The sequence below is a fragment of the Centruroides vittatus genome, unplaced genomic scaffold (assembly GCF_030686945.1).
Source record: "Centruroides vittatus isolate TY-2023 unplaced genomic scaffold, ASM3068694v2 contig_2054, whole genome shotgun sequence".
Taxonomy (NCBI): Eukaryota; Metazoa; Arthropoda; class Arachnida; order Scorpiones; family Buthidae; genus Centruroides; species Centruroides vittatus.
The window spans coordinates 553,760-567,743 of NW_027121272.1; the positions used below are offsets into that span (position 1 = coordinate 553,760).

General features: G+C 33.1%; 3 protein-coding genes across 3 annotated transcripts; 1 reads left to right on the top strand and 2 right to left on the bottom strand.

The window, feature by feature from the left end:
• Window positions 1-1,987: 1,987 nt before the first annotated feature.
• On the bottom strand, window positions 1,988-3,865 carry LOC136970598 (FAST kinase domain-containing protein 5, mitochondrial-like). The gene has a single exon (XM_067265046.1). The coding sequence runs from the start codon at window positions 3,863-3,865 to the stop codon at window positions 2,024-2,026; it is 1,842 nt and encodes a 613-aa protein (XP_067121147.1). The 3' UTR covers window positions 1,988-2,023.
• On the bottom strand, window positions 3,789-5,804 carry MED9 (mediator complex subunit 9). Its single transcript, XM_067265047.1, has 2 exons — window positions 5,724-5,804; window positions 3,789-4,166 (listed from the first exon to the last, which is right to left on the bottom strand). The coding sequence occupies exons 1-2, from the start codon at window positions 5,780-5,782 to the stop codon at window positions 3,920-3,922; spliced, it is 306 nt and encodes a 101-aa protein (XP_067121148.1). The 5' UTR covers window positions 5,783-5,804; the 3' UTR covers window positions 3,789-3,919.
• A 183-nt stretch (window positions 5,805-5,987) lies between these two features.
• LOC136970596 (cytosolic Fe-S cluster assembly factor nubp1-like) lies at window positions 5,988-13,471 on the top strand. Its single transcript, XM_067265042.1, has 4 exons — window positions 5,988-6,036; window positions 6,315-6,419; window positions 8,425-8,558; window positions 13,343-13,471. The coding sequence occupies exons 1-4, from the start codon at window positions 6,006-6,008 to the stop codon at window positions 13,469-13,471; spliced, it is 399 nt and encodes a 132-aa protein (XP_067121143.1). The 5' UTR covers window positions 5,988-6,005.
• The last annotated feature ends 513 nt before the right edge of the window (window positions 13,472-13,984 follow it).

Below are 13,984 nucleotides of genomic sequence, written 5' to 3' on the forward strand. Positions count from 1 at the left end.
GGTATAAGCAAACAGAAACTGCCTTTTGCTTTTGCTCTACAGAAAATCTAGACACCATCAACCATATGATCTATAATTGTCCAATTTATGATCAAGATAGACTTATTCTGAAATTAGAAATCTTTATGCTTGGTCTCAGGTGGCTATGTCCACTCAATAAGCTTGTTCAGAAACCATTGTTTGATGCTTTTACAATTATGTTCAAAAAATATGAAAGAAAAGGCCATTTATAATTTATAATTTCTAGTTTTACATTTTAGTTTTCACTAAAAGCCAAATACTAATTTTATGTTTACTTTGTATCATGTATTTTGGTTTTTGTGTTCTTAGTTATACTCCGATAGGAGTGGGGTACTCATTCTAATAAAAAAAATGATGGATTGGATTGATGGATAGATGGTACAGTACAATGCAATGGGCGATCTGCCAAGGGGAGTAACTCCCAACAGGACTTAAAGAAACTGGTCCCTATTCAGACGTTAGACAGATGAACTGGAAAACTCCATGTACCCAGGCAACTGGTGGCTGAAATCTAAGGTGCACTTTACCTATTTTTGTTTGTCCAAAATAGAGGTAAATCTTAGAATTGATGGAGTCTTACATTCATAAACCAAAACAATCAAATGTCATGTACTGTGTGGGCTACAGAACAATATGTTTTCAACTATACCACTCCATGGTCACATTAGTTGAAATTAACTTTGCTGGTAGTGTTTAATTTAAACTCTTTTTTAATATTTAAAATTCTTCAATGATGACATTACATTTCAGCATTCAAATGTGCTGTTATTACATATGCAGAAATGATGAAGAAGGCTTTGCCAGATGTCCTGGCCAGTTTGTAATTTTCTCCTAGTTAGAAGATACCAATAATTTCTGTAAATTAATTGGAAATACAAAGGAGCAACTTTTGAAAGACCCTAAGCCAGGAAAGGTGGCTATAGTGTGGCTCAACCTTGACATTCAGCACCAGTACTACCGTCAGTTTCCTTTTCTTACTCCAATGCACTCATCACCTTCCAACCCTGCTGCCAAATAGGAATAAAGACAAGATACTATGTGCCTTGACTCAGTTAGTGGCTAACTATTCTTTACATGTGCATATTGTTTTCTCATCATAATTACTGATTTTGTGTTGCATGAAATTTAAGAGTGTCAAATTGTAATGGAAAGGTGAAGGGCACTTCCATAATCAGCCCAGCTTGGCATTGTAAAAATCTTGTACATCAACATATAGAGCTGTTTTGTGGAATTTGTATTGTTTTTCTTTTGTTGTTACTTAACAAAACAATAAATAATGTTATTGTTTTGTTAAGCTTCTTTCTCCATAAAAAATATAAAATTTGATTTTAAACTCCATTGGTTCAACCAATGAGGGGTATAGTTAAAAAGAAACAGAGGAATGAAAAAAACACATATATACCATTATATATTATAATTAATAATTTGATATAAGTTTCATTGCTTACTTAATATTTTTAGCTCTTTATCAAATAATTATATCCAACTAGAGAGTTAACAATCAAAAATAATTCATGAAATTGTTAACTTATTTTGGAAATAGAACACATAGTACACACATTCATTGAATTATTTTTCATTATTTGTAGGATCAAATGTAACAAGTGACAGCAAGTACAGTTTGTTCTGCAAATGAAAGCAAAAAATGAATGAAAAATATTGATGGTATATTTTGGCAACATGCTTTGATAAAGTATTAATATGCTAATAACCACTAATTTATTTGTATATAAGGTGACCAAAAATAAGTTAACAGAGATTTTTAAGTCTAACAACATGCTGTTTTAAATTGGTTTTTAACAGTATAACAATTAAAAACCAATTAACTTTTGGACCATATATGGGTCATTTGCATATATGTGAGCTTGTTTCTCCTAAAAAAAATGCACATTTAGCTAAATTCATTTTGTTTACAATAATTCAGAATATATATAATTTCAAAATTATAAACTTTTAAAACCTGAGATTAATATAAAATTGTAATTTATTTATGAAAATAATTTCAAGTTACATGAAGTACTGAATCTTTTGACACTTCCAAAATTATGTGGTCTAAATAAGATTTTAAATCATCTTTAGACATGGATTTCATTCTTACAATTGCTTCTGGTGTGATAGTTATAACTCTGTAATCCAATTTGTTTAACTGACGTATTTTGGTCTTCATCAAGCCGATTACATCATTTCTAGACCTCAGAGTGACTGATTCGTCTAATAATTCAAAACATATACGTATCCGAGCTTCAATTCTATCATTTTCCTTATTATTTTTTGCTACCAGATTTTCTTTTAGAGGTATTTTACATTCAAGCAATCTAATGTAATTATCAACAATTTTGACTTCTAGACAGATGCTCGATAAAAGAATGTGTGGCAAGATAAACAAACTTTGAAATGGTTTTGTCCCATTACAATAACTTTGAAGAATTTGTAATAAATCTTCATAGCCACACCGTTCATTAATATCTTTATATATAGTTTTTAATGGCAGGTTACAGACTTTATCATAAATTTCTGGAAGCCAAATACATTCTAGTTGAGGATTTTCTATTTTGATTGAATAATCTATAAAATGTAATTGATACATTGGCTTATCCCTATCATTGGTTACTAAAAAATTACTTAGCACTTTACTAATAATATTGTTGTCATAATAATTAAGTATAATCAAAGAATGAACACAATCAACCAACTGATGATAATTTTTATAAGTAATTTTGTTAAACTTATTGATCGTTTTGATTATAATGAAGAAAAAATTATCAGACTGGCATGTGTGACTGACATGCGATACAGCCCACAAAAATTTACTTATATCTTTCAATCTTATATCGGTCGAATCCTCTTTTAAATACTTCATAACGTGGGCTTCTAAATATTTAAAAGTTTCATTGTCATACCATCTGACATTTGCAAATGCTGCAAGAATATGTACACATTCTGCAAGAGTAAAATTCCAACATTCTTTTTTAACATAATCTTTAAGCAAATTGAAGAAATCTTCATCATAGTGACAACTCTGACGAATTACTTTTAGCATTGAAATTAAATCAAATCGATCCATAATCCAAATATTGTTTTTTATAAAATTGATAATTTTATGCAGCAACTGTTCGGATTTTATCTTTATTTTCATCTTGAAAAATGCAGTGCATACAATTCCCCATTCTTCAAAATTAATACTTGCAGAATTCTTAATCAGAGCACTTTCGAGTTGCTTAATTAATGATGTGGGAGGAAGAGTCTTTGATCTTCCTAAATAATAAATCATTTGTACTAAATTTTCCTTTGTACAAAAATGTATTTGTGTACACCACAGATTTTTCAAGACATTAAAAAACTTGCCACGGAGAGTAAACTGTTCATCAATTAACATCCAGATGTCAAGAAAATATAGAGATGTAGCAACTTTCCATTTTACCACACGTGAAACACACTCTTCATCAAAATATGGTAAAATTTTATTTTTATTCTCTCTTTTATATATAAGTTCAACCAGAGATTCCTTTACTTCATCATCACTTAATTTTAATTTATTTTTTAAACTAATTGTATTTAATAATTCGGTATCAGATCGTACTGGATTTATATTACGAACTGTTGTATCTTTATACAAATCATTTTGATGAAGAAAATCAAAGTATTTGCTATCAAATTTACGGAATTTTACATTTTTATCAGTATTAAAGACAGCACACTTCATAGTATTTACATTATATCTGTTTAAGTTTGATGTATTTATATTTTTATAAGAATAACACAAAATATTTATAGGTGTTAAATGCTTTATCTTATTGAATCTAGGAAATAACTTTAGAAGGATACATTTTCTGACAATTTCCATTATATACTTCCTTTAATAGTAAAGTTTTGATTTATAAATTATATTTTACGACGATCATATCTTCGGAATATCAAAATTACACATATTCTTATACTTTGCAAGTAATTCTCGTTTCATAATAAGTTGTTTGTGTAAAGCATCCAGACGACGTAACTGTTCTTCTTTCGTATAATCGATACCCGGTAATTTTTGTATATGTTCTCGACACTGCTGAAGTTTATTTTTCAATTCTTGTATTTTTTGCCCGCTGTCAAAATTCTCTCTAGGTTTCTGAATGGATTCATGTGTATCACGTTCAATGCTAAAATGAAAATAATTTTAATTAATTAATTTAACAATTAACAAGTACAATGGCAAAGCCATTCTTGGGACAAGACTATGTCTCAGAGAGTGTACAATGGCAAAGCCATTCTTGGGACAAGACTATGTCTCAGAGAGTGCGAGCAATGCATACACAATATATGTCTCAGAGAGTGCGAGCAATGCATACGCAAATCTCGCACTTGCGCCTGTTTGTAGAAACAGTCTCAGCATTTTGTATTTTATTTTGACCTGGTTCTCAGTCCCCTGACTATCTACCAAGTCTGGTTTATTTTGACATTGACAACAACGTGATTTTAGACGAGACATAGTCTTGTCAAAAATTTTGTAAACAACTCAATTAAATTATACATAAATTTTATCATTCCAACTAATGAAAAATTCTGAAGAGAAAATCATAACAAAGTAATTTTTAGAAACATTAAAATTGAAATTTTTTTGAGTTAAGAATTGGTTCAATATTATAAAATCTAATGTAATTAACCTCACACATTCATTAATTTTCTGCCAACTAGTTTTGAATTTCACAGAAATTACCCAGATCAGTATTTGATGACGATCAGTATTCCTATATTTTCAATAGAAAACAATTCTAAATTTACAAAGTTTAATAATTTGTTTAAAATCACTTTCTGACATAATAAATTTTTCAATTACAAATTTAAAATGTTAAAAATAATTTCAGCAATTGATCAGATGCCAAATTAACTAATGGGTAAAGTTTAAAGAATGCCAATGTTTTCAAAGCCCAAAGACAGCCTGTTACTTGAATCAAAAAGTTAACAATGGCTGTGTTCAACAGACTCAACAGTTCTGGAGCTGCCGAGTACTTTTCTCCCAAACGCCCTTTACGGTAGCACTGTTTTGGAACATCTTTGGTATTTTGATGTCACATTTAGTAGCGTCTTTCATTTACACTACCTATTGCTACCTGAAACTAACCAATGATGGCTGCTTTTTGTTCCAACGCATACATCACACATCATTCAGCAGATCCAGGTTACTATGTAACAGCTACCAATTTGATCAGTTACAACTGTTGAGTGTGCCGAATGCAGCCTTTGTTCAAACTTCACCCACTGTTAAAGGTGCATTGATTAATTCAGCAGAGTAACCAGTGACCAGTTCATTCTTATCGAGTAGATGATTGATAAATACACTTTAACAGTTTACTATTTCATTTTTTTGAAAACTTCGTGATCTTTACATAACATGACATTAGCTAAGAAACACTTTTTTCAAGGCAGAAAAGTAGGCGAAAAAACACTGCTGGGAAGCATTTTTGGGCTTTTTCTTGCTTGACAGTAGCTTTTTCTAGTTTCTCTTACTGATCAAGTTTATCTTCACTCAGTTTCTGCTTAAAAAACTAAACAAAAGTGATAGTTATCAATAAATAAAGATCAATTTATCAATTAAAGGACAAAGGATCAACATGAAAATCAATTCTAAAAGCTATTTCATCTCTCATTCAACACTAAAAGCGTTTTTATTAATTTCATTTTGCTGTTTAAATAGATTACATTTAATAATAATATACCTTCTTATAATATCATAGATTAGAGGTAAAAAATCAACATTAAATTCCTCTTGACTCATCTCCTTCCTTTGAACACATGCAAGCTTCTTAAGTGTTGCCAGCTCAATTTAACAGTAAAAAATATAATTTTCTAAAATATATATATATATATAAATTTTACGTTTTAAATGTGAAATTTTATTTATTTCGCTATAATAATTTATTATTATTTTTATTTTTATAAGTGAATTTAATCTTTTAATAAATAAATAGTCACGTGATAAACACGTGTTGCACACAAACATGGAAGATAAACCTTCTGATGCTCCTGAGTGTACGCACGTTTACGTAAATCTTAGATAATTCTATACATTATAATTAAAATGGTTTAAATGTAAACAGAAAAATGTATTCGTTATTTTATAATTCTCAAAAGTTTGTTTCTTAATGTTATTAATTATTAAATGAACGTAACGTAGTTGTTGCATCATGAATGAGTACGAATGTTAAGTTAAATTAAAGTAATTAATGTTAAATTTACGGAAAATAAAATAGAATTATAGAGATTTTTTTATTTTTTTAATCTAAAATAATTAAGATAAATATTTTCAGCATGCCCAGGAGTGTCGAGTCAAGAAGCCGGAAAAGCATCTGGATGTCAAGGATGCCCAAATCAAAAAATCTGCGCTTCGGGGAAATTACAAGGACCAGATCCTGGTACAAAGAACGTGGTGCAATTACACATCTGAATGAGACAGTTGGGACCATACCCATAGAAGCAAAAATGTCAAAGAAAGCATTCCTCTACACCTGATCCTTGTTGAAATATGACTCCCGAAATCGGCCGGGTCATGTGCAATCCGGAGTCACATCGCTTCACTAAGACTATCCCATTTGAATATTTAGCTCACTTGATGTTATAGGTTATATAGTTTTAGAGGGGTGTGGGGCTCGCCCCCACGTGGACACAGGTGCTCGCTATCACTCACATCAAAGCACATGACTATGTATAGTGTGTTGGTCAAGGCTTGCTATTGCTTCCTTAACTGATGTGGAGCATGCAGAATAGTACTGGTACATGGTAAATACTGATCTTTTCTTGCAAATATCTCATGAAGGGTCACATGTATGTACAGGTACGATTCCTTTGACATTTTTGTTCATATGGGAGGTAACCAATTTTGGGGGTGGAAAACCCCTCATTCAGAGTTCATGTCTTACCAAGAACATTAAGAAAAAAGTTATTTATTTTAATATAAAATACTTTATACACTTTGGTTAATGTTACCTATGGTAGCGAACATGGCATCTCATCTCTGAAACAGTGGGGACGCACGTTCTAACCTAACTTAACCTATTCTAATAATTTTGTTGGCAATAATTATGGTAATTTATTAAAATAGGTTAGGTTAAGTTAGAACATGTGTCCTCACTGTTTCAGAGACGAGCCGCCATGTTGGCTACCATAGGTAACATTAACTAATACTTTATACTTATGACACACATAAATAGACTTTTCATTAAAATTTTAATGAAAAGTCTATTTATGTGTGTCATCATTAAAATTTCATTAAAATTTTAATGATGACATTAAATTTTTCATTAAAATTTTCATTTTCATTAAAAGAAGATCATTCATTAAAATCTCATTTTCATTCATTATTTCATTAAAATTTTCATGAAAATTTTAATGATAAACGATATAAACAATTTTGAATTTAATTAATAAATATATATGTGTGCAGCTATATCATTTGAAATATTTAAAAATTGTCAAGAATTTAGTAAATGTTATGTATTAAGAAACAGAAAGTAACTGGCTACATCGGTTTCTAAAAGTATATCCGGGAGGTTCACATAAGCATTTATAACCAACTAATGATAAATGCAAATAGAACGTGTTATACTTTTTAGGATGATTAAATAATTGGAAATATTTAATACTATGACACTTTGATATTTAATATTGATATTTCAGATATGCCAACATTAATTTATTATATTTTTATTCTCATATTATAATTTGTTTATATGATTTTGAAGCATTTTTCAATGCTGATACCAAATTACTAATAAAAAACTTTAATGTAAAAGTTAGTGTTTTTAACAGGAAAAAATATATGACACATTTTACATTCTACTTCTTATTTGCATTTTAAACAGTTACATTTTATCATATTTTACTAAATTTTTGATACATAAATATGTTATGCATTAGTTTTATTTCTTATATATTTTTTAAACATAATTATTTGAACTAATATACTTTAATTTAAATACTAGTAACTATATTTTCTAGACCTAGATAAATGATGGCTGGATGGCCAAAGCAATTGGTTCTGAGGACCTGAATTAAATTCAGGAGGGCAAATTCAGTAATGTTTCACAGGTAGTTGGTCCATCCCTCAGCATCCAGCTGACTCCTTTGTAGTCCTGGTCAAACTCACAATGGGTGTAGAAAAAAGGCTTTAAGGATAACTTTTCCATACCCATTATTGGTTTGGAAAAGATCCATAAAGAGGGTTTTAATTAAAATGAGTATTATAAAAATAATTTGATAAAATGTTGTATGAATGGCAGTTTTAACCATAATTTGGTGTATAGCTTAAATAGATTTATTGAATTATATCTTTATATACAGATAGGCTATGTAGAAATAGACCAAGAAAAATTCCAAGTATTATTTACAGTATACATTATAACAAAATTGTTCTTCTTTCAGATATTGAACTCATTACAAAGCATCTTAGTGCTGTCAAACACATTATATTAGTTATGTCTGGAAAAGGTGGTGTTGGAAAAAGTACTACTGCAGCAATACTTGCATCTTTATTAGCTGAAGATGAAACAAAAAATGTAAATATATAAATACATTAATTCAAAAATTAACATTTGAAAATAATTGAGGCAGAGTGTTAGTGAAGCCTCTTTTTATGTGGCTTATAGAATTGTGTTTGTTCTGAAAATCTGTTTGATTGATTTTGATTAAACTTTGCCATTTTCTTTTAATTGCGAGGAGTCCAAAATGTAATGAAGGTCCATTTAAATGTAAAAAATAAGGTTTGTGATTTTTTTCAATATACAGAGGTATTAAAGAATACAATGCTCTCTAATGTTACTAAGCTGTGCCTAACAGAATTTAGCCTAGGAGTCAAAAATAAAAACAGCATTGTGTGCACCTAACAGAAAATAGGTGCAAAAAATGAACAAAAGAGAAGAAGAAAGCAATTGCCATCAATTGCTTTGTTCTTGGATTGCTTCGAGGATTGTGTCTCCTGTGGCCAGCAGGTATAAGGATAGCCTCTTTTGTGGCAGCAACTGCAAAGTTTACTTATCCACGTCCGTCAGGTACAAAGGTTGCTTGCCTCTTCTATGTCTAATAGATGCATGAATTGCTTCTTTCTTTCTGGCTTCACCATAGTTCTAGTGCAATATGACAAAGTTGTGCAATGTTCTAGTCATAACAGGAATGCTGTATTAACACATTCAGTAATAATTTAATTATTTATGACTTGTATTAATTCCATTTATTTAATTTCCTTAATGTAATAATTCTAACAGGAAAGTAATATAAAGTGTGGGCAAAAGTCTAAAAACTTTAAACATTCATAAAAAATGGAAGAATCATCAGAATGAAATGCAGTTTGCATTTTATTCTAATGATTCAATAGATATGCAAATGGAAATGAAAATGACTTTCAATGTGATTTCTGATTGCGGGGATGTTTAAATTTCCAAGTGTTTCAATCAGGTCTTCACATTGTTGAAATTGACAAATGCTATTCACCATGAGGTAAAATCCATCCATCTAGACATGCTGCACTCTGCAAGTGCAAGCATTGTTAGTTGACTAAATTGTGTTGTATCCTGTACTGGGGGTCATTGTCTAATACTGTATTTTTTGATTTTAACTGACTTTCATAAAGTTTGAGTTTTCCTATGAATGCTTTTATGTTTTGATAACAGTCTGTGATTAATTTGTTTTCATCTTGAAGCTGCTTATTAAGTTCATTTAATTTCAATGTGGTATCTGTAAGGAAACATAAATCCAAAAGCCATTGTCCATCATATAATTCAGGAACATTTTGGTCATTTTCATTTATAAAAGTTCAAATTTCTTCCCTCAGATTCCAGAATCTTTCTAAGCATTTCCCATGACTTAACCATCAAATTTTCACATAAAAAAAGCAAATTACTATACTTGGATTCCAGTTCTTCACGATAATCTTGAAACTGATGATGTTTCAAAGAATTATTTTTTATTGCGTTAACTGTTTTAACAACAACTGACATCACATGGTTCATATTAAATACAGCAATCCCTCGCTACTTCGCGTTTCATTTATCGCGGCCTCAGTATATCGCGGATTGTTCAAAAATATTCATCAAAAACTCAAAATTGAGGAATTATGGCGCGAAAGTTGCTCGCACGCTAGCAGAAGGCAGGGAGTGCCCACACAATTCAAAATCCACGTCTCTGATTGGCTGGCTAGCATCCCGCCATTTGATATCCCTCCTGACTCGGGAATCTTGCAAGCTGATTGGCCTAGACGTTTCTTCCTAGACGAATCTCGTTAGCTGATTGGCCTAGACGACTGCGCTCATTCAAATCAATGTTTGAGTGATGCTTAGTCTCGAGGTGTGCTAATTTTTGTTGTTCTCTTGTGTCTTTTTGTTCAAAATAGTGCTTGTGACGCCCTTGAAAATGGCTCCTAAACGTCCTCCACCCTCTAAATCCTCTAGTGAACCCAAGAAGAAGAGAAAAATGATGACATTGAACGAGAAAGTTAATTTATTGGACATGCTTAAGGCAGGCCATAGCTATGCGTCTGTTGCACGCCATTACGGATTGAACGAATCGACGGTTCACTACATAAAAAAGGATGAAGTGAATATCCGTAAAACTGCCTTGATATCGTTCTCCAAGGACACTAAGCGAGTTTTGACTTCTCGTAATAAATGAATTGTGAAAATGGAGAATGCCTTATCAGTGTGGATATCGGACTGTCGGGAAAAGAAGGTTAGTCTCGATACCAATATGATTCGGACTAAAGCCAAAGCCCTGTATGATAGACTCGTTCCTGAAGGAGAGTTGAACGAAGACGACGAAGGTGATGACGACGACGAGAAATGAACCTCAGCCTAGTACCAGTGCCTCGAGTGATCCTACCCCACGAGAAAAACGTGATTTTGTTGCCAGCAAGGGCTGGTTCGAGAAATTCAAGAGGAGATTTGGCCTTCGCAGCGTTCCTTTGTATGGGGAGGCCTCCTCGGCAGACCAAGAGACAGCTCTTCGTTACGTCGAGGAAGAGTTTCCGAAGATAATTGATGAGGGTGGTTATCTCCCAGAGCAGGTCTTTAACATGGATGAGACTGGCCTCTTCTGGAAGAGGATGCCATCCCGGACGTTCCTTTACAAGGACGAATTGAAGAAGCCAGGGTTCAAGGCCCACAAAGATCGAGTGACTCTCCTCATGTGTGGGAATGCTGCGGGCTTCATGCTCAAGCCCGGCTTAATTTACAAGTCCTTGAATCCTCGGGCTTTGAAAAACAAAAACAAAGCCTTGCTGCCCGTCTACTGGATGCACAACAAAAAGGCATGGATAACAAAAGCCCTCACACTCGACTGGTTCGTAAACTGCTTTATCCCGCAGGTGAAGCTGTACCTCGCTGAAAAGGGGCTTCCCTTTAAGGTCGTCCTCTTCATGGACTGTGCAGGAGGACATGCAACCAGTCTCCATTATGACGGGGTCCAAGTGGAGTTCCTGCCCCCCAACACCACTTCCCTTATACAACCCATGGATCAGGGGGTCATTCGGGCCTTCAAGGCCCTCTACACGAGGTCCACGATGGAGGGCCTCATTTCCTCCATCGACGAAGACAACGTGGTCTTCAGCCTGAAGAACTATTGGCGGGGATACAACATTGCAACGTGCCTGGTCAACATTCAGAATGCTCTTAATGAGATGAAAGAGCAGACACTGATTGCAAGTTGGAGGAAATTGTGGCCAAAAAACGTCACCCATGACTACGAGGGATTTACGCCTGATGAAGTTCACCACTCCGCCGTAGATAAGGCTGTGAGGCTGGCTCGGTTGGTAGCCAATGAAGGGTTCTCCGACATGACGACGGAAGAAGTGAACACACTGATCGAGTGCCACTCGATCCCCTTAACTGACGAGGAACTCGTCGAAATGACAAGATCGGTGAGTGAGGAAGAAGAGGAGGTATCTGACAACGGTGACGACAACGAAGCTGAAGAACGTGGCCTTACCTTGGAAAACCTGCAAGAGCTCTGCAACATAGCACGGACTCTGCAACAAAGGGCCCAAGAAATCGACGACAACATGGTCAGAGCCGTAGAATTCAGTAACCGTATTGACGGTGTAATGGCGTTGTACAAGGGCATCTTTGCTCAGAAGAAAAAACAACGGTCACAACTCCCCATCACGATGTTCCTTGTGTGCCGAAAACGTTCTGCAGAAACTCCTTCTGCTGCCTCTACGCCGCCTCCTGCAGCTACCCCAGCTCTATCCGAAGCTGCCCGTGACGATCGACGTTAAAAATGAGAGGGTGACACTACTTTGCGGTTTTTCACTTATCGCGGCCGGTTCTGGTCCCTATTAACCACAATAACTGAGGATGACTGTACTTGCATGCACAAATTTTCAAGATACAAAAAAACAATGACAAATGAAAGCTCCAAAGATTTTGAACTTTTTCCATGGCTTCTCTATGCTCAAGAATTAATTTAACAGCTCCAATATTTTTGCCGATCATTGAAGCTGCACCATCTGTGGTGATTCCAATTAGGTTTGCTAATTTCAGTCCGTGGTCATGCAAGCGTTTTATGACAGCTTTTTATATATTTTTTTCCAGTAATTGTGCCTTTCAAACTCATAATATCGAGAAATTCATCAGTCACATTCATTTCACTAGCCACACCTTTAATAAAAGTGGCAAGTTGAGCTGTATCCTTAATATCTGTTGTTTCATCCAAAGCCAGTGAGACAAACTTCTTAGAAACCATGTTCAGTGTTGAACAAATTTCATTTGAAATATTATTAATTCTTTGCACTACAGTTTAATACGACAGGCAGATTTGACAGAAAATCTTGACTTCTTCTGGAACAATCTTTTCGGCTGCAGCAATAATGCATTCTTTGATGTATTTACCATCTGAAAACGGTTTCGTTTTTTCCTAATAATATGTGATATTCACATGCTGGCATTAACAATGGCATCTGATTAAACTGTTTGTTTATGAAATATGTTTTGTTCTGCAGTCAGACCTGCCTTAAGTATTTGTAATTTCTTTTATCATTTGTTGCTAGTATATTTTTAAAAATCAGTCAGAATCTCAAAAATTTTTGTAGGAGGTTTGGTCTGGACGTGCCGTACTCTCACCATCTGGTTGCCCAACTAGATGGCGACAGACTTGGTCAAACTCCTGACAGATTACAAATGGTCTTTTAAAACCCACAATTATTAAAAAAAGAAAAAACAAAATTAAAATCAATTTAAAACTATAAAATGAAATTGTAATGATGTCAATATAGCACAGATTATCAGAATTAAGTTAATTTTTATGATAATGATGTTTTGTTTACATAATTATTAATGTCGATATTTATTTACAGGTTGGGATTCTTGATATTGATATCTGTGGCCCATCTATGCCAACTATTGTAGGTGTGGAAGGTGAACAGGTATTTGAAGAAATTGCTTTCTTTCTAAATATAGTTTTAACTGTTGTGTGGACTAAATGAAATAGAAATACTAAATACTTTATATAGTGATTCAAAATCATTTCTGCATCATTTGAACTTTTAAAATGTGCTCTTATGTCCCCATGAAAAATAAGTTCCTTTTATTTAAAACAGGATCATTCTATCTTTTTATGTATTTTATCCAAACTTTATGTCAAAGTTTCAGGACTTACTGGAATATCACATTAAAACCATTAAAACTTAAGTGAATTGTTAAATTTGTATTCTTTATTACAGAAAAAGTATAAATCTACAATCTGATTACAATTGAACAGTAGTATCTGTAATATTTCATAGAACAAGAATGGAATTGATGTGTTGGATCTTGAATGTGCGTTACTCTGCCGATGTTTGATTGAAAAATGTTAATTACATAGCTACAGCATATCATTCAAGATCCAGCATATTGGCTTCACTCTTATTCTGGAAAATACTATGGAGGTATAGAAAAGCTTACAGTTCAAACATCATATTGTATATCTTGTGACATTTTTATCTCTTTTATAATCTCAT

What these genes read in the sequence shown, in the direction of transcription:
- LOC136970598 (XM_067265046.1), bottom strand. Translation starts at nt 3,865, where the DNA reads ATGGAAATTGTCAGAAAATGTATCCTTCTAAAGTTATTTCCTAGATTC.
- MED9 (XM_067265047.1), bottom strand. Translation starts at nt 5,782, where the DNA reads ATGAGTCAAGAGGAATTTAATGTTGATTTTTTACCTCTAATCTATGAT. An exon ending in ATCTATGATATTATAAGAAG is followed by an intron (nt 4,167 to 5,723) that starts GTATATTATTAT and finishes TTTTCATTTTAG; the next exon opens with CATTGAACGTGATACACATG.
- LOC136970596 (XM_067265042.1), top strand. Translation starts at nt 6,006, where the DNA reads ATGGAAGATAAACCTTCTGATGCTCCTGAGT. An exon ending in ACCTTCTGATGCTCCTGAGT is followed by an intron (nt 6,037 to 6,314) that starts GTACGCACGTTT and finishes AAATATTTTCAG; the next exon opens with CATGCCCAGGAGTGTCGAGT. An exon ending in CTGAAGATGAAACAAAAAAT is followed by an intron (nt 8,559 to 13,342) that starts GTAAATATATAA and finishes ATTTATTTACAG; the next exon opens with GTTGGGATTCTTGATATTGA.